At 41.4% G+C, this 25,692-nt stretch overlaps 1 protein-coding gene across 19 annotated transcripts in view; it reads left to right on the top strand.

Annotated features, from left to right (window-relative positions):
* The window catches only part of scrib (scribble planar cell polarity protein), a 64,251-nt gene that overhangs the window by 25,520 nt on the left and 13,039 nt on the right, over positions 1-25,692 (top strand). For 15 of the 19 annotated variants that reach the window (XM_056363635.1, XM_056363640.1, XM_056363646.1 and 12 more), the window contains exons 2-29: positions 441-558; positions 1,950-2,028; positions 2,679-2,768; positions 3,503-3,559; positions 3,958-4,021; positions 4,699-4,773; positions 5,009-5,153; positions 5,796-5,914; positions 6,061-6,260; positions 6,645-6,811; positions 7,089-7,216; positions 7,533-7,658; positions 7,828-8,013; positions 8,181-8,540; positions 10,396-10,458; positions 12,593-12,682; positions 12,774-12,851; positions 12,992-13,309; positions 14,851-14,931; positions 16,726-16,974; positions 17,451-17,561; positions 17,679-17,972; positions 18,332-18,520; positions 19,042-19,161; positions 19,754-19,810; positions 20,365-20,421; positions 21,226-21,306; positions 25,613-25,684. In XM_056363635.1, the coding sequence (XP_056219610.1) occupies positions 441-558; positions 1,950-2,028; positions 2,679-2,768; positions 3,503-3,559; positions 3,958-4,021; positions 4,699-4,773; positions 5,009-5,153; positions 5,796-5,914; positions 6,061-6,260; positions 6,645-6,811; positions 7,089-7,216; positions 7,533-7,658; positions 7,828-8,013; positions 8,181-8,540; positions 10,396-10,458; positions 12,593-12,682; positions 12,774-12,851; positions 12,992-13,309; positions 14,851-14,931; positions 16,726-16,974; positions 17,451-17,561; positions 17,679-17,972; positions 18,332-18,520; positions 19,042-19,161; positions 19,754-19,810; positions 20,365-20,421; positions 21,226-21,306; positions 25,613-25,684 (3,774 nt within the window). Of the gene's footprint in view, positions 1-440; positions 559-1,949; positions 2,029-2,678; positions 2,769-3,502; positions 3,560-3,957; positions 4,022-4,698; positions 4,774-5,008; positions 5,154-5,795; positions 5,915-6,060; positions 6,261-6,644; positions 6,812-7,088; positions 7,217-7,532; positions 7,659-7,827; positions 8,014-8,180; positions 8,541-10,395; positions 10,459-12,592; positions 12,683-12,773; positions 12,852-12,991; positions 13,310-14,850; positions 14,932-16,725; positions 16,975-17,450; positions 17,562-17,678; positions 17,973-18,331; positions 18,521-19,041; positions 19,162-19,753; positions 19,811-20,364; positions 20,422-21,225; positions 21,307-24,447; positions 24,862-25,612; positions 25,685-25,692 lie in introns of all 19 variants that reach the window. The other 4 variants (XM_056363638.1, XM_056363653.1, XM_056363654.1 and 1 more) reach the window with 3 other exon arrangements.

Raw genomic sequence — 25,692 nt, forward strand, 5'->3', positions numbered from 1 at the left:
AAAATCCAATAAACTACAAAAAAAATCATTAGTTGATCCCTAATAGGCTCAGCTGTATGAATGTCCATTTTTGGTCTAAAATGTTCATTAAACTGAAATCCAGACAGAAACAGTCTGCAACTATTTTGTTAATTGATTAAGTAATTAAGTAATTTTGAAACAAAAATTTGAAATATTCTCTGGTTCCAGCAACTTAAACTTGAGAATCTGTTGCTCTTTATTGTCATTACCACTTTAATGTTTTTTTTTTTTTTTTTTTTTTTTTTTTTTTGATAGCATTTCAGGCAAAATCTTTGTTGTGTTTAACAATGGTGCTTGTCCCTTGATGTATCCTGACAGTATCAAATGATGAAATTTGATTTAATGATTTGAAATAACAACAGTCTGAGGAAGTGTTTAATGTTCTGTGTTGATTAACGTGTCATCATGTGTCTCTGCAGCCTTTCTTCAGACTACTGAACCTACGGAAGCTTGGCTTGAGTGACAATGAGATCCAGAGACTCCCGCCTGAGGTGGCCAACTTCATGCAGCTGGTGGAGCTGGACATCTCCAGAAACGGTACATGAATACATAGACTAGTTCATTGTGCACTTGTGTCAGTTGCTCGTAAAGATCTTCTTGCAATACCACCCATTAATACACAATTACTTTTAATGACACGTTTTAAAATAACCTCCCACTCTTGTCGAGACCACACCAAAATCACAAAGCAAGGGAGTTGTGTTTGTGAAAACGATTGCTGCCATGTGGCGTTAAGCAACAGGAGCGTTTCCAAATCTGTTGGAGAATCATCACTCTAGCAGCAGCCATTAGATAAATGTTAGCTGACCCTCTTTGCCAAGATTATCCAGTCTAACCTCAGGCACAAGACATTCACCCATGAATCTCTATGCCCTTGAAATATACCTATAAGAGGAGCAAAAATGGTAATTTAGCTCCACAAGGAAAAACTAATTTTGCCCTCAGTCACACATGTTACAGAGATATAAGATTAAACTCATTCCTATTAGGCCTGATATATTATATTCTTCAACTCGTCGTCTATAACACACACAAATGTGTTGCCCTCTCTGTGTCCTTCTGTGCTGCACACAAACACTCTGATACTCAGAGGCAGAAATGGTAGATACGAGACATCTGCTCTGCTACACACTGCACCAAGTGCTGCGAGAGCAGTGTGCAGTGGCCTGTAAGGGGCCTTGCCCATCTGTCTGCCTGTCTGCTTCCCTGCTCCTGCTGCAGGACAACACTGAGCCAGATGAGTGTCATAGGCTGCTTGGCTCCAGAGGGATTTCTTAATGTGCACCTGCAAGGTCCATTGGTAAAAGTGCTTTTCCTGGTCAGACCAATAGGTCAGATTTCTATTTGTGCCTTCCTTTGTGAAGTTGTAGTGATGGACTTGCCTTACAGTGCTCTGAAGGTGCTGAATAACAGTGCAAACATTGAAGAATTTATCAATTCTAAACCATTGCTTTGCAGTACAATATCCTACATGTCTGTCTTATCTTATCTGTCTTTAATGAATGTGTTCCCTTTTGTATAATTTGACACCATCCTGTTGAGACTAAAGCACTGAAGAAGCAACTGAAATGCTGTTAGATACAGATACAGGGTAAAAGGGGCTTAACTGTGACTTCGATGGAAAAAAGCAGTTAACTGTAAAAGTGTGATTTCACTCTTACATTTGAGTTGATGGGGGGAAAATGAAGATGTAAGACTACACTTTGAACACGTCCTCCCTTGTGCAACTTTCACCCCTTTCTGTCTCATTTTCCCTTTCCTTTCTCTCACTTCTCTGCTTTTGGCCATCTGGTTGTGATTACAAAGAACTTAAAATGATTCGGTCTATAGAATACAACCCCCCTCTTTCTTTTTTTACATCTGTGTGTCCATGGTTCTCACTCCTGTCCCCCCCACCCCCCCACCCCATCTCCTCTTTTCTCCTGCAGACATTCCTGAGATCCCTGAGAGCATTAAGTTTTGTAGGGCCTTGGAGATAGCGGACTTCAGTGGAAACCCCCTCTCCAGGTAAGTGGATTGGAACAGCCCATCACTGAGTTCATCACTGTGAGACAATATGGTGCTCGCCAGATAGAACAAGGCGCAGAGAAGCAGCACCAGCTTGAAAAATGAAACAAAGCATAAAAAGTGTCATTTGCTTGCTCTAATTACTTTTCTTTCCTTTTTTAAATGTGCAGTGAGTCATATTGTGTTTGAATGTATAGTCTGCACTTCATCCTGATTTTTAACCGCAATGCCTGAAATCATTCAGTTGCTTAGAAATAATTATAGATGGTACAGAACAAATGCCTGGAGGAGATCTTGTTTTGTGTTGCAATACACTCTCTTACCAAACATGGCTGTGAATGAAATACAAGTGTCATGTTAACCTAATCAGGATACCAGTTATCACTATCGTATCTTTAAGTAAAGTCACTGTTGAACGGTTCTGAGTTAAAACCTTTCATTTCTTGCCATACCCTTGATGAATGATGTCCAAGTTGGTATATAGAAAATCAATGGACCCATTGGCATAAGCTTTGATGCTGAATACATAAACAGATGGGACTATCTAGAACCGCCAATTGTCTGTGTGAGTCAAGTGATCCTATGCATTGTACAACAGATCCCTAAGAGACTTGTCTCCACTATTTTCCCCTCCTGTCTTTCTGCCTCAGATTGCCGGATGGTTTCACTCAACTCCGAGCGCTGGCTCACTTGGCACTCAACGATGTGTCATTGCAGACGTTGCCCAACGACATCGGAAAGTATGTACATGTGCGCTATAGCTCGTTCTTGAAAATTTAATATGATAAGATCCTCTTGTAAAATTATTTTAAAAGATGTGTTTTTCAATATTTTTTTTTTTAATAAAACTGTTGATATGTCTTCATTAGTGATTTGAAAATTTCAAATTTTCCCATATTGGCTGGTTACAAAAAGACTGTTTAGCACATTATTTCTGCAACTCTGCTTCCACATAATTTAGAATAATATAGTAGATAATTAACAGGAAATTAATCAGCAACAATTTTGATTAATCACTCAATTATCAAGCAAAAATACCAAGCACTGTCTAGTTCCAGCTTTTAAAATGTGAGTATATGTCTTTTATATCACTGTAAGTTAAATATCTTCGGGGATATTAACTCTTGGTTGGACAAAACGATCAATTTGAAAATGTTAATTGGAAAATGTTACCAGACTGAAGTCCTCGGACACAGATAGATCCATGATACATGAGGAGACTGAGCAGGTTTTCAAGGAGTGTGATTCTGCTGCCCAGTGGGCTCTGAGGCAGCCAGTCTCTGGGCTGTGGGCCACTGCTGTGCTCCGCCAGATGGAAGAGCCCCTCACCATGCCAGGCAGCCCAGACGAACAGACTTGCCATCTGACTAACCAACCTGTCTCTCCTCTCCCCTCTCTCTTACTCCCCCATCCTGTCTTCACTGGGCCTGCCAACTCCCTACCCCTCTTCCCTTTTACTCGCTTCCTTTCACAGCCTGGCTAACCTGGTGACGTTGGAGCTCAGGGAGAACCTGCTGAAGTCTCTGCCCACGTAAGTGTCCTCTCCCTTCAGTGTACAAGTGCTCAGTTTAGCCTCTTGTCTAATTTCCCACCGTCTCCATCGAGCACAATAAATGCCTGTTGACAGCACAAGCTGATGATGGTTTCATAATGCATGAAGAACTGTCACCACTGTCTCTCCTGCTGTAACTTTTGTTGTTGAGATCAGCATTGTACTCATCATTAGCACATACACTGTTTGGGTAAAACATCTCTCACCTGCAAATGCAATAGTTTTACCAACAGACATTTATTTGGGTCTTTTGCATCATGTGTCAGTCAGTGTGAATGAGTGTTATGTTGTATTCGTATGCAAAGCTCTGTTCTTTGTTCTTTCACGCTGCATATTTGTGTGACTTACCACTTGTGCTATTTTGTGTGTGTATTCAGGTCACTCTCTTTCCTGGTGAAACTGGAACAACTGGACCTGGGCAGCAATGAACTGGAAGTTTTGGTACACGAACATCTTATCCTGCTTTAATATCATAATACACAGTAGATGATTCATTCTATCATTGAGTGCTCAAACAGCACTCTTAGTTGTATCTTATAAATAATCTGTTTTATATTTGCACTACTAGTTCTGCACACAAAGAGTGACACGTACCACAAATATCCATGTCACATTCCCACTACGATAATTACGATGTAAACCATGTTTACCTGGCCAAACACATCAGAGCCGGTCTGTTAGAGCTGAGGCCTTGCCTGCACTGTACCCAAGTGTGAGCGCTGCTTCTAGTGTGGGAACGCCCACCTGTCTCAATAAGACAGGGTAAACAATGCCTCATGACTTGACAGGGGCGGAGGCTGAAGCAAACAGTTGACATCATGATGAAACCTTGCCTGCCTGCATGTCTGTCAAAAGCCACTGCTTCACTGACAATCTCTTTAATTTCATTTATCACTCAGATTTTTTTTACTTTTCTTGTAAATGACCTATAAGCGTCCAGTTAATGTACAGAGTATGTGTATATTTAAGGTATGTGTTTTCTGTTTGCCTCAACACCTCTTAATAGTTTTCAAATGGATCAGATTTCCACTTACTGTTGTGTGTGTTTAGAGTAGTCACTTCCCTCACTTTGCAACACAGATATTAACAAATATAAACAACCTACTCCTATCTCTTAGCCGGACACACTTGGTGCTCTCCCCAACCTGAGGGAGCTGTGGCTGGACCGTAACCAGTTGTCCTCATTACCACCAGTGAGTATCAGTTTGTATATTATATTGTATGTCATTGTATATCATTTTTTATACCTGCACTGTTGCAAAAACGGTTCTTCAGAAACTGTTGTGAAACTACAAATGTGGGATTAACTACCACCAGCAGATTTCCTCACCTTGTTGTGAAGGTAATGGTTGTATTGTCTCTGTGGCTCACTGTAAGTGTTATTTATTGTGTGTGTGTGTGTGTGTGTGTGTGTGTGTGTGTGTGTAGGAGCTGGGGAACCTCCGCAGACTGGTGTGTCTGGATGTGTCAGAGAATCGTCTGGAGGAGCTTCCCGCAGAGCTCAACGGCCTCCTGGCTCTCACTGACCTGCTGCTCACACAGAACCTGCTGGAGGTCGTCCCAGACAGCATAGGTGAGAAATACAAGGGGGAAGGAAAGAAAGAAACATTGTCTTAGAAAAACAGAATGGGAATGATAAATCTCAGTAAAATTCTACAAGAAATAGCGATGCAATTATGAAATAAATATTATTGTCATCTCTCCATTGCAACCATCCATGCTTTTCACACCCAGTGATGGTCCCATGAAAATGACATTAGCTATCTTTTTGTATTGCTCTTGGGTTGTATTATAGTGGGTTTTTGGGGTACAGTGTGAACGTTAAACATCGAATTAAGCAGTACTTTTGTTGCAGTGGACCCAGGGACTTGCCCACTTTGTGTAGGTGACTTTGCTAAATAAGAACAGCACTGCCCTCTAGTGGAACACCCATGTCAGTGAAAAGCTTGTCATCTGATTTTGACCTGCATTAGTTTACTCTATTCAATTACTCCAGTGCCTAGGTTCATTTAAACAAAATATTTCAAACATTAAGATCAGAATATTTACATGTCACAAACATAAGATATCATGTAAAAAACTGAACTGGATACAGATACTGTGCACATTTTTGTCAGTGGTAGTAACCAAGGTGAAGATGTATATGATCCTAAAGTTATGAATGTTGGGGTCTTATTGCCACACTTTGTTAAATTCTGTTGTGTTTTGTCTCCAGGTTGTCTGAAACAGCTGTCTATCCTGAAGGTGGATCAGAACAGACTAACCCATCTGACTGATTCAATAGGAGAGTGTGAAAACCTCACAGAACTCGTCTTGACAGAGAATCTTTTACAAGTAAGGAGATACAAACCATGTTGAGCCTTGCACTGACCCAGTTGGGATTCATGCGTTCCCATTAATATCCAAGTCCCATTAACGGCTATTAAGTTTCATTATTGATTTTCCTGAATTTTAATGGTCTCTGTCTCGCTCCCTTACAGTCACTTCCTCGCTCACTGGGCAAGCTGAAGAAGCTGACCAACCTGAATGTAGACCGCAACCGTTTGGGCAACGTGCCCAAAGAGCTGGGCGGCTGCTCCAGCCTCAACGTTCTCTCACTGAGAGACAACCGCCTGGGCAAACTGCCTGCTGAGCTTGCAGATGCCACTGAGTTGCATGTGCTTGATGTGGCTGGAAACAGGTAACAAACACCACATAACATATTGAACTTTTGAAAACACACAGCAACTTATCTACTCTAAATGTATTTTCACAGCTGTGGTGCTAAGTTATATAAATTATGTATTGGAAAACTGCAGGCAAATGCATCACTGTCAAAGGGAGAGAAGGGAGGTTATTCCTGTTCCTATTCCTATTCCTCCTTTTTTCCCCTGTGATAAAAATATATGTCCTAATGTATGGAAGCTTACTTAATACATCCAGTTACCGAGTTTCTTTTACCACCAGTTTTGTGACCAACAATGTAACTATTGAAGATTATACAAGTATCAGGTGGATCATATCTTATTTTTTCCTGAAACGGAAGAGTTGTGGCTCATCTCACCTCATCCCTTCTTTTGTCCAGATTACAAAACTTGCCTTTTGCCCTGACAAACCTCAATCTGAAGGCCATGTGGCTCGCAGAGAACCAGTCACAGCCGATGCTCAAGTTCCAGACAGAGGATGATGAGCGAACAGGAGAGAAGGTGTTGACGTGCTATTTACTCCCCCAGCAGCCTTCTCCGAGCCTTGGTGAGTAGCACTTTGTTAATAAAATGTGAAGTTGGAATCGGTTTGTTATTGTTTTTTATTAGACAGATAGGAAATGGCTCATATTTTGCATAGGTTTTAGATTTTAGCTAGTTAGTTAAATACTTGTGGCTCACAAAACCACATATAACCCATATGTGTTTGTATGACTGAGACTTCACAGAATCTGTTCTCGAAGCTGTTCATTCTAAAGTAATCTACAGCTATTACCTCAGTTTGACATCCTCCTCTCTCTGCACTTTTCCTTCTTTTTCCACAGAGAACTTGCTACAAAACAGTGTGGATGACAGCTGGACAGACAGCAACCTGAACCGTGTGTCAGTCATTCAGTTCCAGGAAGAGACCAAGGCTGAGGAGGAGGATGATGAGGCTGCTGCAGAGCGCAGGGTGAGGAAACTCACGGCTGCAGTGTCTTTTTCTGTCCGCTTCGTGTCCCTCTGTTTAGAGAATTTTTATGCTTTGCCCTATTACTTATCATCATGATATTGTACATCTTTGTCATCGAGCTAATTATGTGTGAAGCTGTTGTGCTTATAATTGAGCAAACATTCAAGTACAAATGAGTGTGGATTATTTTTATCGTCATCTGACTATTTTCTGTGCTTGATCAAGGTTGTTACTGTGACTAAAGTATTTTTAGTAGCTCCATACTGACACTCATTTGTTGTCAAAAGCAGGTTTCAATTTGTTTCCTTTGCCGCAGGGTCTTCAGCGCAGAGCCACACCACATCCCAGTGAACTGAAGGTGATGAAGAAGGTGATTGAGGAGAGGAGGAATGAGGCTTACACATCCAGACCTGATGGAGAAGAAGAGTCCCCTGACCCGCAGGTACATTCAACATACTGTAACATATCTTTTTTTTTTTTTTTTTTTTTTAAACCTAACAATTTTGTGCAGGCCTCACTGTACACTGAATAAAACAGACAGATAACAAGGCAGAAGTAGGGTGATATTTCTGTGTTGTTGATGCTAATGAACTAAAACTTGTTGGTTTCAGGAGAAACGGCTCAGTGACCTCTCCAACCAGAGCCATGACTCCCAGGCCTCCAACAGCACGCTATCAGCCACCTCCCATGAAGGCAGACAAAATGTGATTGCCACCTCGCAGAGGGAGGACCTTGTGGATGGCCACTCCCCTCAGGACGAGGAAGAGCTGGATGAGATGGAGGTGGAGTACATTGAGGTGAATATTCAGTCAATTCAGTCTTCAGACTCAGCTACAGAAAAGAGTTTTCATTAGAGGATATATTTATTAAAAGGAAGCACAATTTTCACTTTGATAAATTTGCTCAAGGAAAGATCTGTGGTTTCCCTTTCCGTCTGCAAATTCTAAAATCTCCCTTTCTCCAGCCCACTGTGCACTTTGCAGAGGAGCCCATCATCCGTGGTGGGGATGAGGAGGACGAAGAGGACGGGGAAGATGGTGAGAGGAGTGATGAGGAAGACGAGAGGCCAGCTCTTCCTGCAGAGAAGCAGCGTCTGATCAGAAAGGACACGCCACATTACAAGAAGCACTTCAAGATCACCAAGCTGCCCAAGCCCGAGGCTGTGGCCGCACTGCTGCAGGGCTTCAGTCCTGACAGCCTCAACTCTCCGACACAGGCTGCTGAGGATGAGGAGGAAGAGCAGAGTATTGGCACCCCTCAGCACCATCACAGAGTAGAGGAGCTGGAGGACAGCCGGCAACAGGCCAACTCCAGTCAAGTAAAGGTAAAGTAGAGATCCCAGCAGTGATAGGATGCAGATCAGGAAAGTGGGGGGGGGGTAGATGGGTAGAAATAGTTACACATGTTACATTTAAGTAAAAAATATTACTTTTCTCACCTGCATTTGTACACAGATGTGAATGTGAAATGTATATACAAGTGTAGAAGTTGTATCATAGGTACATAACACAGTAAATAAGTTTATTAGTTCATGTTATGCTGCAAATTTTCTATTTATGTTATAAGAATATATTTAAATTGAATATATTTTGCCTTGCTCATTGCCTCTATGCAAACATTTAATACTGTATGCATAGACTGCCCTTATCACCTTGCAAGTTGCATTCAGTTTGGAGTGGGCTGCTAGCACTAATTAAGGATGTGGCATTGCATGCAGGGTCATTGTGGAGATAGAGATGTCCACCTTTGTGTTGTAAATCAAGGGGTTTTTTTTCTCACTCAGGAGTTGATTTTGTGGTTTAACCACAAACTCACCAGGTTCTCGGCTCGGAATGGCTCCCTCAGAACTTTGCTTTCTCTTTGCTCTGTCTTGCAAAGACAAGATGTCCTCCACCAAAACCCACAAACACTCAACATAAACCTTACAACATTTAAATAGCTTCACACGCACGTTATGTGATACCAACAAATGGATGTAAAAACATTGTCTCATACTTGGAAGAAAGAACAGAGAAGTTCCATTTAATTTTCTTCTGTGACCACACAAGATTGCATCTTGATCTTTTGTTTACATGGAGATAACATACCAGATATGAGCACAAGCAGCTGCAAGCTGACTTCAGCCGTTCTTGCACAACATCGGCCCAATTCAGTACTAAACTTCTCACCATATTATCAGCCATCTCCTGATTTAATTGAATAATTACATTTTCACACTCTGCTTTTATAACACTGTGCGTGCCTGTGTGTGTGTGTGTGAATGGAGTGAGTGAAGTCTGCTCAAGAAAATCAGTCCCCTTATTGATCATTAGTATCCGGGGAAACTTAAATGAGATCTGTTGATTTATCGTGCTAATTTTAGAAATCTTTTTTTTTTTTTTAACACTGATCAGACATCATCATCTCATCAAATCTGTTTTGCGTTTATGGATGTGGGTCTGTTTGTGTGGCTGACTTCAGACCAACCAGAACATGTATTGGCAGAGCTGGAATGTGAGATCCAACGAGTCTTTGTGTCATATGTTAATAATCTATTATGGGATGTTTAAATTATTATAGATAGTGAGATTCTTCCTTGTTCTTGTAAATCAAATTCTGCAAGACAAATTTCTTTTAATAATTTCACCTATTTTCTTTGACTTTTTTTTTTTTTTTTTTTTTTTTTTTAACTTTGTGTAAATGACTTTTGCAAAGTCATCTTGTAGATATGTTTATTTTTTTAGGCTGAAACTGTTCTATAACATCTTGCAGTCCTTTACATAAGTAGGCCTGTTGTCTAAATTAAGCCTTGCTCCTGGAGGAAACTGCTATTTGTGGTGTGGAGGCTGGGCTTATTCTGGTTTGGGAGCTTTTGCCTTCTTTTGTCTGCTCTCTCTACACTGTGTGTTTTGCACTGTAGCTCAGCTCCTTGGTCTTGTCTTTCCATCTCTGCCTGTATTTGCTTTTGGTGGCTGGGGAGTGAGTGTGGGATCGCTTCTGCTTCAAGGTGGTCCACTCCAGTGGACTTGGAAGTCCCACAACCTGCAAGCAGACAGTGGAGTGTTTGGTGTGTTTGGTGAAGATTATGGAAAGTGTGAGAAAGTGTTTTTGTTTTGTTTTTTCTTTTTGTGTGCGTATGAGCGTATTTTTATTTTGGCCTGACTAATCCGCATGCCTCTCGCTGGTTCCTGTCCTAACAGGGGGTGTCATTTGATCAAGTCAATAATCTGCTGATTGAACCTGCTCGAATTGAGGAGGAAGAGGTCTGTACCTACTCTTTCCCGTCCAGTCTGTTTTTCTGTGTCCCTCACTCACCCACTCATTCACCCACCTGTTCTCAGAGGTGGAGAAAATACCCTCAGATATCCATGGTTAATCCAAGCCAATCACTAGGGACCCCCTAATCACAACTCATTTATGGGCAGTGTGGCACAACCTGGATGCAAAAGGACAGTATACATATTATATTTAAATGTATCTTTCTCCACTGGACAGCAGGAGTTCAGACACAAACGCTGTGGATGTAAAACTGTAGTTTTCAAAAATTCGTTGATGGACAGCTGTCATTGTCAGGGTTGGAGTGCATCCTGGGAAACTGGCCTAACTCTATATGTTGATAAATTGTTGAAAATTAAGGAAATTTGTTTTTTATCTATTCTTTTTTGGTTATAAATAATTGGATTAGGAATGTATAGCATGGAGCTATAGTTGCATATTTTATGTTTATGTATATTTGAATAGATTGAATTTCTGACCTTGCCTGCTAGTTAGATTGTTCTTGCTACCACGAAAGATTGTAGCAATCATGAATGAATGATCTATTAACCACCTTTAAGATTTTGATTCATTACGGATTCATAAATTGACAATATAGAAAGGTAAAGTTACAGGCATTGTTTCTATCTGTGCAGGTGTTTTTCAGCCACTGTAGTCTTCTGCTGTTCCTCCATTGCAACATTATCCATTGCAGAAGTGATCAACCATATTTTTTTATCCATCAGGGGTCACAGTGAACATACAACTAATGACAACATTAAAAAACAACAACAACTTCATAGATCTATGTCTGTTGTCGGGGGAACGCCACAATGCCCCACAGAGCTTAAAACTGTCGACAGAGTTGTACAAATCCAAGTCTAGTGTCTGGTTCTGCCACACTGTGCCTCTCTTGCCTTTCCTCTGCTTCTGCTGCTTCGCTCCTTTTCATCCCCTGTCCATGCTGTGTTGCCCTGGAATGAATGGGCTGGTTCTGTGATGATGACGTCCATGTCACCTGCTTCCTCCAGGTGTTTTTTTTTTTTTTTTTTTTTTTTTTTTTTTTTTTTTTTTTTTTTTTTTGGATATACAGGTATACAGAGATGGTATGTAACTCAGCTGCCAACCAGAAGAGCTCCAGATGGATGAAGAAGCTTCTCCATAGCATTCTAATATTATTTTTCATAAAGTTATACTCCTATGATGCATACTAGAAATGGCATACTTGATATTTATTACCATTACTTTACTAAATGGTGTTGTTAATCCCATGTAGATTTGTCTTCATCTTCTTTTTTTTTTCTGCATGTTTTTGTTTGGAGTATTGTATATGATTGTGTATGGATACTGTTCACTCTTGTGCTGTTTAGTCTTGATGAAGAAATCAACATTTATTTTCACTGTTACAGAGCAGTTGAACATTTTAATGAACAAATTTGCCTCATTATTACAAACGCTGGGGTTTGAACACCACTACAGTCATCAAAACCGTCTCCACATCCAGGACAGCACACTCCTCTCATCTGTCACTCTTGACATCTCCCATTTTCCTTCCACCTGTCCCTCATTTGTCTCTATCCCTCCCCCTTTTTGCATGGCTTGCAAGTACACATATTATACAGTCTGTTACAACTTATTTAGTTTTTACCTCACATTTTAAAGTCCATTCTTCCATACATATACAATCCACATTGTGCAGTATGTTTTCTATAAGGGTCTAGCCTCTGAATCCAAGTGAAGAGGGCTTCACAAAGTGTGTGTTTGTTCAGTTTATGTTTGAAGTCTAAAGTCAGTCATGTGGGAGCTAGTGGATGACAGATTTGGCTGCAACTTTACTCATACAATCTCAAATTAAGGCATAAAAACATTACCTTCTACATGTATTGACATTAGGCTTCTAACAAGTCAAAGAGCCTCTCCTTACATCATTTTGATAAGATTGACGCCACCTTCTGGCAGAAAGAGGGAAATCCCCCACAACTAGAATCAAAAAGTCAACGATGTGAAAATAAATGGCAAAATGCATCAAAATGAAAAGAACAACATTGTGGGCTCACTTCCCTCTCAATCTGTCCTGAGCTGAGTGGTGATTGGCAGGTTTTCAGTAGTAGTTGTGCTGACTCCCGCCTCCTCAAATTGCAGCACACCCTGACCATCCTACGACAAACAGGCGGCCTGGGTATCAGCATTGCTGGAGGGAAAGGATCCACGCCTTACAAGGGAGATGACGAGGTAAAACCTTTAACCGGAATCTGTATATATTCAATACGTCAAAAGTCGTAGAATTTATAAATTAATTTTCTTGCATTGACTGTGTCTGCAGGGAATCTTCATCTCCAGAGTATCTGAAGAGGGTCCTGCAGCCAGAGCAGGGGTTAAAGTGGGAGACAAACTCCTAGAGGTAAAGACCTGAGTGTAAACATTGGCATTTTCTATTTACTTTGCCTGTTTGTGTTTAGTAACTCTCTCCTCTGCTTTATAGAAACGTTTTTAATAAAGAACACTTCATGTAAGTCATTCTCTCTTATCTTTTTGTCTCAGGTGAATGGAGTAGACCTCCACGAAGCAGAACATCACACAGCGGTGGAGGCTCTCCGTAGCTCTGGTGCTTCAGTTTCCATGACGGTGCTACGGGAGCATATGGTGGAGCCGGAGAACGCCATCACCACCACGCCACTGAGGCCGGAGGATGACTACTTCCCCAGGGAGAGACGCAGCAGTGGCATCGCCTTCAACATGGAGGCGAGTCCCAGCGGACCTCAGCAGCGGCTGTCCACCTGCCTGATCCGTAACGACAAGGGGCTGGGATTCAGCATCGCAGGGGGCAAAGGCTCCACGCCTTACCGCACAGGAGACACGGTGAGACACAAAATGCATCTGTTCTGTTTACAGGCAGGGCTTCAAAGACAAATGACATGTTTTTCCCAGTAAAGATTTGAGACTATGAGGTAATGAGTAGATGGTTGACCTTCAGTCACTAAACACCTACGTATTTGATGGCTTCCTCCTACTAAAGCACCTTGTTTACATCATGGTCTCAGGTAGCATTTGGATGTTATGGTTGAAACCAATATCAGAATGTCAATAAAACCTTTTTCAATATATTTATATTCTTTGCACAATATGGCAAAATCATTTTGTTGGTAAACTACAAAAGGAATTTTTCACAATCTTTTATATTTTAGTGACAAAATGATCAATCGAACATAATTGACAGATTATTCAGTAATGAAAACAAAGGCTGGTTGCAGACATAATTGAATTATTACCCAATCTTAGCATGACATTTACATACAAATTAAGAAGGCACTGTCTGCTTTAGACCCTGGCCTCGGACAGTTTACATATTAATATTTAAAGCCTCCCATTGACGTGCAAATCTGACAACTGCATCCAAGTGAAGTCTGTAGTAGATTCAGATCATAGGTTTCAGTTCAAGGGGAAAGATGATACGAAGAAAACATCTAAAGCTGCAGACACAATTTATCAGGCAATTATTAAAGGGCCTATTTATAACAGGTATGGTCTTGAAGTTGGGAAGTTAGGTCACAAAGTGTTTGCAGTAACTGTCTCAGCCACAGGGATCTGCGTTTACAGTCATCACCAGGGAGACGGAGATATGAATAGCCAGCCTTGACACTTGATAGGTTCAATGTAACTGGACGGTGTGAGGTGTATATTTGGGCCAGCGCAATACTACATCGCAACACATGCAGCTCACCGAGCCCACAAAAAGGAAAGTACTCATAAACTTATGATTTAGTCGGGTCTGACTGTAAGTCTTGCCTCTTTTTCAAAAGCTTTTTTGAAATGGATGCAGTGACTCGGTTGTTTGTTAGTTGGTGTGAGAAGACGGTGCTGAAGACTTTGCTCCTGCATGTGTTAGCACATTTTGTTTTGGTGTGGAACACTAGGAGTTCAGATGGATTTTATTTGGTTTAACAAATTGTTTGCAATTTGTCTGTGCAAAGGGGGTGCTGTCTCTCAGAGGTTCTACTTTTTAATGAGCCGCTTGTGCAGCTCAGTCCAAATGAGTCTTAATGATAAAATACTATGCTGTTAATCAGTTGTAATGTATGCCCAGGTTTGTTTGTTTGTTTGTGTACAACCTTATATCAAAATTTGTGGCATTGTGGGCTTTTAGTATCTCACATTTACCAATATAAAACCTGCTAGCAGTAATGAATAAAGGAATCTATTTTTGGCTCAGGTCCTCACTGTGGGATATCACATGCTTACTGAATGGTAACTCCCCTACCACATAGCTCACAGTTAGGACACTGATTCATCACAGGATTGCAGCCCGTTGCACAAGATTCGTTACCGCCGACCCTGTCTAATTAGCAACCTCTCTTTGTTCCTAAAAGTTGTAAACATGATTCTTTTGTCCGTTTTTTTAGGGAATCTACATCTCTCGCATTGCAGAAGGTGGAGCAGCACACAGAGACAGCATACTGCGTGTAGGCGACAGGGTGATCTCTGTGAGTACTACCATCGCCCCCACATCTCCATCTGGGCCCTACACTACATAGGAAATGTTTCCTTTACACTGTCTACACAAATGTGGGAACAGGAATATTTTTTGTTTTTAAGACCCAGAATTTGTCATTTTCCACTTCGACCTTTTAAATCCAGTTGAAGTTTAAGAATGGATAATGACTCGTATTGATAAGCACAGTACATCCTGATAATTGGACAATAATGTTTTTATAGGAGTTACAGTTAATAGTGTTTTGGCTTTCTAAAAAAACAGGCTTATTATTTCTTAGTTATTTTATTTTATATTATTCAAGATCTGGGGCCTCCTCTCAGTTTTGTGGAGGATGCCTCAGCTAACGCAATGTAAAGGAAAACCTTGCCATCTTTTCTGTAAGTTTGAATATTTTCATTGCAGTTGTGTAATTGTATTCACTGCGCCCACAACACTGCTTTCATTACTCAAGTTAAGTCTGGCCCTGTCTTAGAGAGATAAGACTAACTTGGGTTAGATTCCATGTTAACCACATAATAACTGCATACGTCAGCATACTAATAAAGTCCTCATACTAATGTCTCCTCAGATTCATACTGTGTAGCTCTTTTGGTTAAGAAGTGTAGTATTTACGTTATATTTTTTGCTCCTAAGCTTCTTGCACGACATATTTATGCTCCTTAGTTTCCTTCGCTGATCAAACTCCGAGCTTGGCTTTGCTGTCCTGTATCTGTCAGTGTACTAGTTTCTCTTGTGTTGCATGTTTTTATCCATTATTGTGTCATTCACTATTACTCTGAAGCCACCAATGATGACTCCTCAAGTATGCTTAATGTGAAACAGCTCCTTTTGAAATTGTAACTTTGCTTTCTTCCCGGGTTTACTCTCCTCTTTCCTCCGGCAGTTTTTCTTTTGTCTTTTTCTTCTCCGTGTCTATTTGTAGGCTGCCTCTTTTTTCCTCTCTTTCTCATACACCCTCCCTCTGCATGCTCACTAATGCATTAAGTGCATCTCCTTACCTGCTTGGTGGTGGGAGATGGTGTTGGGGTGGAGTGGGCTGAGCCTGTCGGGCCGCTGCCATGGTAGACATTTGTTACCATGGCAGCGGCCACGGCAGCGATTCAGCCGACGGTAAGAGCTGGTACTGTCGGGTCAGTGCTGACCTCTACTTGTCACTTTGGACCAGTTATGTACAGTTTTTAAGATTGCATGCCTGAAAGCTGCCCCCTCTCTTAATTCTATAAAAGGATGTTAACAAAACTAATGACTGAATATTTTCTTCATGACATAGTTGCAGATGATTAAGGACTCTCCTGATTGCCTTTGTTGACTTAAAATCAAACTTTTTGGACAAACTACACACTACTACTTTTGTTTTAAGTAAACAAAGGCAAGAGGGTGGGAAAGTGTTTTACTGATTACGTTTTAAAGATAGCAAGACAAGCATTAATATACTAATTTCAGGGAATAGCTCTGCCTGCTCATAGCCTCTCTTCCTCTGGGAAGCTCTACCAGCTAAAATTGCCTGCAGCAGCCTGCTGTTACCCCTGCTCCCTCTTTTTCTCTGCCTATTCCTGTTGCTCTGTGTAGGTGTTGGGTTCTTCTTCAAATAACTGTACTCACTCGAATTAAAATCACAATGTTGTAAATGTTCAGTAAATCCTGAGAAATAGTTTTGAGAGATGAGATGTAGATTCTGATGAGAGACGAATGTTCACCGTGCCAATGGCAAATGTGGCCCGTTGTCACTCAGAGCGTCCTGGTGGGCTGACACCCTCCGTGGTTGGTTTTACTGTCAATCCAGATCAATGGTGTAGACATGACAGAGGCCAGACATGACCAGGCAGTAGCGCTCCTTACCGGCACCTCCCCCACCATCGCCCTCCTGGTGGAGAGAGACCTGAATGCACCAGGGGGCTCTCCGGGTCAATCCCGGGCACGTGCCCACTCCCCTCCACCCCCAGAACCCTCAGATTCTCCAGACCAGGAAGAGGAAGGCCTTTCCGTTCATGGGAACCATCTGAGTCGGATGGAGGACGAGTACCCCATCGAGGTGAGACCCTTAGAAGTGACCTCAGCACTTATGCTAAATGGCTTTTTAGTTTTACTAGACCATGCGGTAGAAGCACTCTGTGTTAATGTTTGTTTATTTGGCCCGCCTCATCCTTAATGCTGTCCAGTTCCAGAGAAGATGGTGCATGGTATGAAGGCTCGGCCTAATTTAAGTAATGGTGTGCTATAGGTTGTAGCCTGGTTATACCAGGTGTATCATTCCCATCCAGTCAATAATGCAAAGATATTGCTTTTTAGCTGCTTAGAGCTGTGAACATGTCCTGCAGTAGAAACAGGTTGATTTGCGTTTGTTAGACAAATTATAAAAGTAGATAGATTGAGAGATGACTGCTATAAACAAGAAGGCTTAGTCATGAATTTGTACATTTCAGTTGGCTGTTCTGCAGTAGAATTTAATGAGTCTGCATTTGTTAAAATCTCTTTGCACAAAAGTTTTCCTACCTCCAATCCTAACAGGAAGTGATCCTGGTGAAGTCAGGTGGCCCTCTTGGCTTGAGCATCGTGGGAGGCAGTGATCATGCCAGTCACCCATTTGGCATCAACGAGCCTGGGGTGTTCATCTCAAAGGTATTATTATGAAAGAATAGTGAAGTATTGTTTTCCAAATGTTTTCTCTCTCCCAAAATATGTTGGATTATTTCCACTGTTACCTTGGTTTGCGTCTCACTCTCCGTGCCCCATCAGGTGATTCCTCATGGTCTGGCATGTCAGAGTGGACTACGTGTCGGGGACCGAATATTAGAAGTGAACGCCATTGACCTGCGTCATGCCACTCACCAAGAGGCTGTGCGAGCCCTGCTGGCCAACAAGCAGGAGATTCGTATGTTAGTACGTAGGGATCCTTCACCACCTGGGATGCAGGAAATTGTCATCCAAAAGCAGCCGGGGGAGAAGCTTGGCATCAGTATTCGGGGAGGAGCAAAGGGGCATGCTGGAAACCCCTTTGACCCTACGGACGAGGGAATCTTCATCTCCAAGGTATTACGACTTTGAACTTCTCATTTCTTTGTTAAACATTTGGAGGCCTTTTGGCCACATTTGAAAGAACTGGGGCCTAGAGATCCTCCTTTTTTTAACTTGAACTGTAACAGCCAGCTGGTAGGACAACACAGGAGTTCATATGTGACAGTCAACTTTATTTAAAGCCACTAACCTATTGAGAAATACGTATTTAGAGGCTTGGCTGTTTTAAGTTTTAAGACTCATGGAAAAGATACCATTAACGGAGTAATGCATGGGCCCAAATTGGAGTTACTATTAGGTTAATATAGGCAGCATTCTCATTAGTCACACCCTGGGTTAAACCACTTGTTTATTATTGATTGATATTCAAACAGGTGAGTTCAAGCGGAGCGGCAGCAAGAGACGGCCGACTGCAGGTGGGCATGCGGATCCTCGAGGTGAACAACCACAGCCTGCTGGGGATGACGCACACAGAGGCAGTGCGAGTGCTTCGTGCAGTGGGAGACTCTCTGGTCATGCTGGTGTGTGATGGTTTCGACCCACACAAAGTTGCTGCTGTAGAGGTGAGGCCCGACGAGGAGTTGGATTTTGACCAAATGGTTCTTTTCACTTACACTCGTAAACATACAACACTGTGTAAACTGTTAATCACATAGGATAAATTTGAATGACCTCTGATTCAGTATTGTGTTTAAGGCTGCATCTAATTATTTTTTCATTATTGTTTAATCTGCCTATTACCTTTTCAATTAATTGATTCATTACATAGTCTACATGTCAGAAAAGAGGGAAAAGGAGCCCAAGATGACATCTTCATCGTTTTTAATTTAACCAAAAGTCCAAAACTATAAATATACTATATATATTCAACTAAATATAAGAGTCAACAATGATATATGTCAAAAAAGCACAAAATATACACATTTTAGAAGCTGGAACCAGAGAATATTTGGGTTTTATGACTACTTTTACTTAAAAAACTAATAATTGCAAGTATTACCTGCAGTTTTGATGCTAAATCATTGCCTAAAAGTTCAATTTAAATCAAAATTTTAAACAAAACTCTGTTTGGGTTCATTTCCAGGCATCCCCTGGCATCATTGCCAACCCGTTTGCAACAGGCATTGTACGCAAGAACAGTATGGAAAGCATCTCTTCTATAGACCGAGACCTGAGCCCAGAGGAGATGGACATCATACAGAAGGTACAGTGATTATTCATCTTAGCTGATGTAACTTAGTCATGAATGCCAACATCGTATATGCAGTTAATTTTAGGCAAGAGAGCAATGCGGAGCTTTGGTTCGTACACTAGGAACCACAGTGCAGCTTGGTATCAACCAAATGCCATTCAAGTCAACACATGAATCAAATGTTTTGTTCAGCGATTCCGTTACACCACCACTGTGCTTCCACAGCAGTTTGGTGTTAGCAGGTGGAGCGGAGTGGAATGACTCACTCCAACCATGCACACCACACATACCCATCTTTCCGCCAGAGCAGCCAGAAAGCGCCAGCACAGTTGTTTATTTTGCCCAGATTAGCTTTTGGGAGGCTGCCCGAACTAAAGGAATGTAGCGGCCTGTTGGTTTGTTGAAGGCTAGTTTTTGTTGTTCCTCTGCACACTTCAGTTTAGAGGTTTTGGACATATATCCTTTATCAGAGCACACGCATAATTCATATGGAAATTTCATTGGTTTGAATTACTCCGGCTAGCAGTGCTTTCGCTAAGATTTACAAGATGAATGGTAATCATTTACTGGGATTGTAAGGATCTTAAATCTTGCTCTTTTCCAGGAGTCAGAGATGGTGAGAGAGACATCACAGTGGGAACGAGAAGAGATGGAGAAAGTGGTAAGTGAAACTGAAAATCCATTACTGATGTCGGGAGGCTAGAGGTAATTTTATTTCTGTCAGATCAGCAGATAGATGGAAATACAGTAAGACAAGAGATTTTTTTTTTTGCTACAACATAGCTCAGGGAAATGCCAAACTCGAGGCTCAGGTTTGTCTGTTATCGGGTGAATGAAGCTTCTCCTCTGCACCTTATGTGGATATTGTGTTTGACAGAACTATTCCTACAATGTCCCGTCTTGCATGCTTTTTCTGCTCCCATAGCTAATGAATAGAGTACTTTTTAATTTGTGTGGATTCTATCCTTTCTTTCCCTTCTGTTTTTTCTCTCATCTCTCCTTTACCTTTTGGTGTGTTTGGTGTGATCTGAAATCATCAAATCATCCCATCTCCATATCACCTCCTCCACTTTTATTTTTCTCCACCTCACCCCCTGTAACACTTCCTAAATCATCCACCTTCTCATTTCACCTCTCATCGCATTACTGTGTGGCTGTGTGGTTGGGTGTCTTGCCCTTCTGTACTCTCCTCCTTCCCTTCCTTTCTTGGTGAAGGAGCGAATGCGCTTGGAGCGTGAGGAGGCAACTCGCCTGCTTGAAGAGGAGACTGAGGTGAGACACTCCTCAATGGCAGGTCCTCAGACAAACTCTCCCTTGTGTACAAAACGGCAGCTTCACCACAAACACCACAGATCTGCTGCCACAGGATTTTACCATGTTACTTATCCCTGTATTTTTCAGGGAAAATAGAATCTTCTCTTTTGGTTTTCTTAAATTAATCAGGCTTGAGCGTTATTCAGACTGGCTTGGTTTTACTGGAGAAGGCCCAGAGTTACACAAATGTGTGTTCAGGTGACATAAAGGTAAAAACACCACAGACTCAGTTTTACTTACTGGCAGATTTGCCTCAACAGAGCAGAGGGGCAGTTTCCTACAGTTTAGTCCTGCTGAAAGCTTGGTGTTGAGACCAAAAACGCCCTTGTTTCTTTTTCTTTCTTTCTTTTTTCTTCTTTTTCTTTTTAAACAAAACCCAAGGGTTTGCATTGGTGGTGGTGGTAGTGTGTTGTTTCACAGAACTGTGAGACAATGAAGTACTATCCTTAAAGTCCACTTTGGGTGAGTTATCAAAGTCACAATCGTGTGTCCATAAAGGCCAGACAGTGAAGAAGAATCAACTCCGAGGTTTGACTCGACTTTCCTTTAAATATAACAACACATTACACGTTGGGGAATTTCTTTAGCTGGTCTACATTTAACATAAAAGTGTGGATCCTTAACCTTGTAGGAACGAGTCTCTACACTTCCATACATGGCCTTTCCCAGTTAAACTAATTCACTTTGAATAGATGCCTGTTGTGTAATAAACCCTCAGCCTAAACCACCTCTCACCTCTGTTTTCTATTTATTTCCCTGTAGAACATCAGCACTGGACCTCTAAAACTTGACTACAAAACCCTGGCTGCACTGCCCACCACCAGTCTGCAAAAGGTCAACAGGGTAAGTGTGTGTGTGTTCTAATGTCTGAGGACAGTACGTAAAGTTTTGATGATAAATCCTTCTTATGAATAATGTTGGTCGTACTTTTCAAAATTTTTGAAAAGACACAAAAGGCTCGTTTCCTCTGAGTTGTGGATTGCTTGTATTTTTGTGTGGGCTATGCTGGAAATGGCCTTCAAAGCTCAGAATAGACTTTGTCATGGAATCCCTCATGTTTATGTCTGTGGAAAACTCTTGAGTGACCCATACCCAACCAGTTGGCAGGAATGTTACCTCCCCTCCACGTGCGTAACCCCCCCAGTCAACATTACTGGATATTAACCTCAAGCTCCAAGGCCAAACCCGTACAACATATCAGGTCAGTGTGATGTAACTCTGTCCTACATCAGTTAACAAGAACAAACGTGACCAACATGGATTGAAAGAAACAACATGAAGAACAAGGACTTATCAAGAAGTTTGGAAAAAAGAATGTGAAGACCAACCTCATCTGGAAAGAATCGAGATCAGAAATATAAAAGAGAGACAACTTAAAAAAAGTAGAGGTACAGTACAAAGGAAGCGTGGCCAAAGGGCAGGCACCGTCCTGGTTGATAAAGAGTGTGTAAGAGAGTGGTGAGAAGGGGGAAGGGGGACAGCTGTCCACTATCAACCAGCCTGTCCTCTGCGATATTTTAAACCCGCATCTGGCTCAGAATTGGATGGAGTCTCTTGGGTGGGTGGGGCACCAGACAGAGAGGGAGGGTGTTGTCTAAGAGGAACAGACAAGTGTCTCAGTTTGAGTTCTCAAAGTCCTGGGAGGAGTAAGTTTGAGTGGACATACAGTGCTGTCCTGTTACCGTCCTACAGTGAGTATAAAGCTGCTCAGTGGGCAAGATTTGACTGTTTTAGCTTTTTTTTTTTTGTTTTTTCTTTCCTCTTTAGTGTGTTTGTCCCTGCTTCTGTCTGTGATTGATGTCGGTCCCTCTCTGTGTGTCTGTTGGGTGTGAGGATTTCATGATTTTTGACTTGGCTTTTGACACAAGTTCTGTTCTCTTTTGTTTCGATTACGCATTTTTATTCTGTTCTCTTAAATACATATTTTAAAACTTTAAAGGAACAATAAATTGTCCCGTAGTGCTCATAGAGACATTTAAGTTATATTAACTATTACTACATGTAAGTTGTGTGAACTTCCACTCGACCGCTATAATGACTTTGCTTCTCCAGCACACGTGACCCTGCTCAAACTGTATCATAGTGACCCACTAAGGCTGCCTTCAAGTTCATACTAAAGTTGTTTTGTTTTTTTTATGATGAACAGCAGAGATGGTTATTGGTAATGTAGGATTAGGATCATTGAGGAACATTGAGCTGATTTATTTTAAAAAGGTTTAATTTGTCTTGAAAAATAAGTGTGGTCTAAACATTAGCAATACAAGACTGCCATCATTACTTTCACAGAAAAGGTGACCAGGGTGTTTATTCAGACATGAAGCCAACATACAATATTAAATTGCCATCAGATTAACATAAAAGGATTCAGGTCTGAAAGGTGCTTAATGTTACTGCAGCTTATTGTGCAGTTAGCCCCAGTTTGTGTCTCTCATATAATCAAGATACAGAGTGAAAAATCGGATAAATAAATACATTTATTTTTCATCTTTAAAAAACCTAGAGTGTAATTTAACACCACTTACCGCTGTTCTGAAAGCATTTCCAGAATCCCCAACGACTATTTATTCACCCAGGTTTATGTCGGTGGTCGGTGTTGACAGTGATTTTTACAATGATTAATGTTACTTGGAAAACCTCTGGTAAGCAATTCAGCATGAGGGTGTTTGTTACTGGTATTACAGGTGTTAAAACTAAAATTCAGACAGTCAAAACTAAAGACTACAACTATCCGTTGCACAAGTAAAAGTATCAGTTGTTCAGTTCCTGGTTCCCTTTTGACTTTTCCCAGCATGGCTAACTCACTATGCTGGCATGCTGGTGAGCTAGCAGCCTCGCTTGCCTCTGTCACACCAGAACCCCAGCTGTCCCTCACAGTCTGTGTCGGAGCCAAAAGGGCACTCGTTCACATTCCATCCCACTGACCCTCATCACACCACCGACTCTTATAGTCAGCATGTAGTGACACATTGGTGCTTCACAATGCTTGTATTCTTGGTCCGACTATTTTGATTATCACCAGATATATCGGGGTCACGTCTAATAAATTCCAAAGTAGTTTGCATGTTTGATTTTCTGGATTGACTTGAATGTTTTCGTGTATTTTTAGGTGTCAGGTATGTAGATAAACATGACACCTTTTTAAGTTTGTACTAAGAGTATCAGGTTTCTTGACATGGGTTGGTTCAAACATTGTATATTTTCTGTCCTCATGTCATCAGCTGTCTGCCTCATGTCTGTCTGTTAAGTACAGTAGGAGGTGAAGGTGTGCTGGAGCCTGAATGTCTCGCTGCTCTGATAATATGGTTATTTAAGGCAGAGGCCAAGAGCCTTAACTATAGTACTATGTCCAGTCGCTTAGCGCACCAGGTCTTGAATGATGAGTTGTGAGAAACTTATCTGAAAGGCTTCAGGAAAGATTTAGTGATGTGAGTAACTCGTACGCGTGTGTCAAGTTTCTATTTATAAAACCAGAAACTAAGACAGTAGAGTCTGAACTTATTTCATTTTTTTTTATTTGGTCATATGTAAGAGGTTACTTTTATTATTTTTATTTTTCCTTAAATGTTTCTTGATTTTATTTTTCTCAATTTGACCCCAATGATCAAAGTTTCCTCACTTTTCGAAACTGCTCTTTAAGGATAACTCTGGTGCATTGCAACTTGGAAATCAATGATTTAGTTTTTAGCCTCCTTAAACTCTGTCATAATTTTACTCAATCTCAGCAATTCCTTTGTTGGAAGCAATTTAATTAAAACTAATTGAAAGAATGGACAACAGAGGAAAAGTTCTTCTCCTTGTTATGAACCTCCCTTTTCAGTTTCTCCTCTGTTTTGAAACTTCCAGCTTTTCTTCTTTTACCTTCAATTAGTGATAATTTCCTTTTGTATGAGTGTGTGAGTGAGTGCATCTTTTTTCCCTGTCATTCCTTTATTATTATCAGTTCACTGTATCTGTCCTCCTCCTCTTTCCTTTGCTTCTGTTCAGTTCTCTACTTCTGTTCCTCTGACTGCTCCCATGGAGGCCCCCCTGCAGGCCCAGTATGGAGCCCCTTTAGAGCCTCTGGGCTTTAGTTTAGGTCATCCACCCCTCAGCCACATGGACCCCGAGTCCTGCCCCAGTCTAAACACAGAGCACGATTATCTTCTTGGATCCCAGTTCTCCCCTAATGGGAGCTCCATTGCTGACAGTGCTGGCTCATCCACAACCATCAATTCAACAACATTTGCACCTGAAGAAGAGGAGTGCCTGGTAGACTCTCAGCCTATCTGCTTCAAAGAAAACCCTTTCTTGGTGGCCAATCGCAAAGGAAAAGGCCTTCCCGTTGGAGAGCAGATCCTGTCGGGGCCTCCTGTGGGCTACGGGAAACCAGGCCAACTGCAGCCATGGTTGTTCAGCAAGGCAAGCCGCCTGCCTGCGTGTGGTTTGGAGGCAGCATGGTGTGTTACTGCACAGTTTGTTGTTTTGCTTTATTGTGTCCCTTGAGATGGATGAAGCAAGTGTTAACTTTTTAACAGTCACGCTTTTTTTTGATTGTGTTTCTAAAGCACCACATAGTAACAACTATGCAACAGTTACAATGTTGATAATTATTGTTTTGATTCATTTTTAAAGGACAAAATGTCCAAATTTAAAAAAATGTGTATATTAAATAGTTTATTTATTCTTCTGTGATTGTTAACTGAACTTCTTTGGGTTTCGAATAGTTAGTCTGAGAAAATAACACGTTTCTGTCGGTGCAAATCTTCATGGGGAGAAGCATTTTCTTCTGAGGAAGTGTGTCCAGGTATGAGTATATTAATCTCAGTGTAATAAGGAGCCGAACTGGTGCGTGGTTTTGCTGTGAGCACAGAGCTTGTGGCACCTCGTGAGGTATTTGGGCCCATAGTCATTTCATAGTCAGGATTGACTGGAATGTGTGTCCCAACAGCTGCAAGGAGGGTCGTAAGTCACGAAGGAACACGACTCGCAAACCGCACAGTAAAGTGCATGTTTATCAGCGGGAGCCTGTTGTTGGTTGAATTTAATGTACAATGATTCTACTACAGGACTAACCAGTGAAACTTGCTTTTGTCTTTTCTTCACTGTTTTTTCAGTGCACTCACTCAAAGTAAGAGCAGCCGTTAAGTGTGTTTTTGGTCTGATTTTCCAGGCTCCTTCCTCTGATTTCACCAGGACAGACAGCCCAATCAGGGAAGCACCCTACTCTCCCACTGTCCAGCCGGTGAGCAG

Source organism: Seriola aureovittata, chromosome 20, assembly GCF_021018895.1.
Source record: "Seriola aureovittata isolate HTS-2021-v1 ecotype China chromosome 20, ASM2101889v1, whole genome shotgun sequence".
Lineage (NCBI taxonomy): Eukaryota > Metazoa > Chordata > Actinopteri > Carangiformes > Carangidae > Seriola > Seriola aureovittata.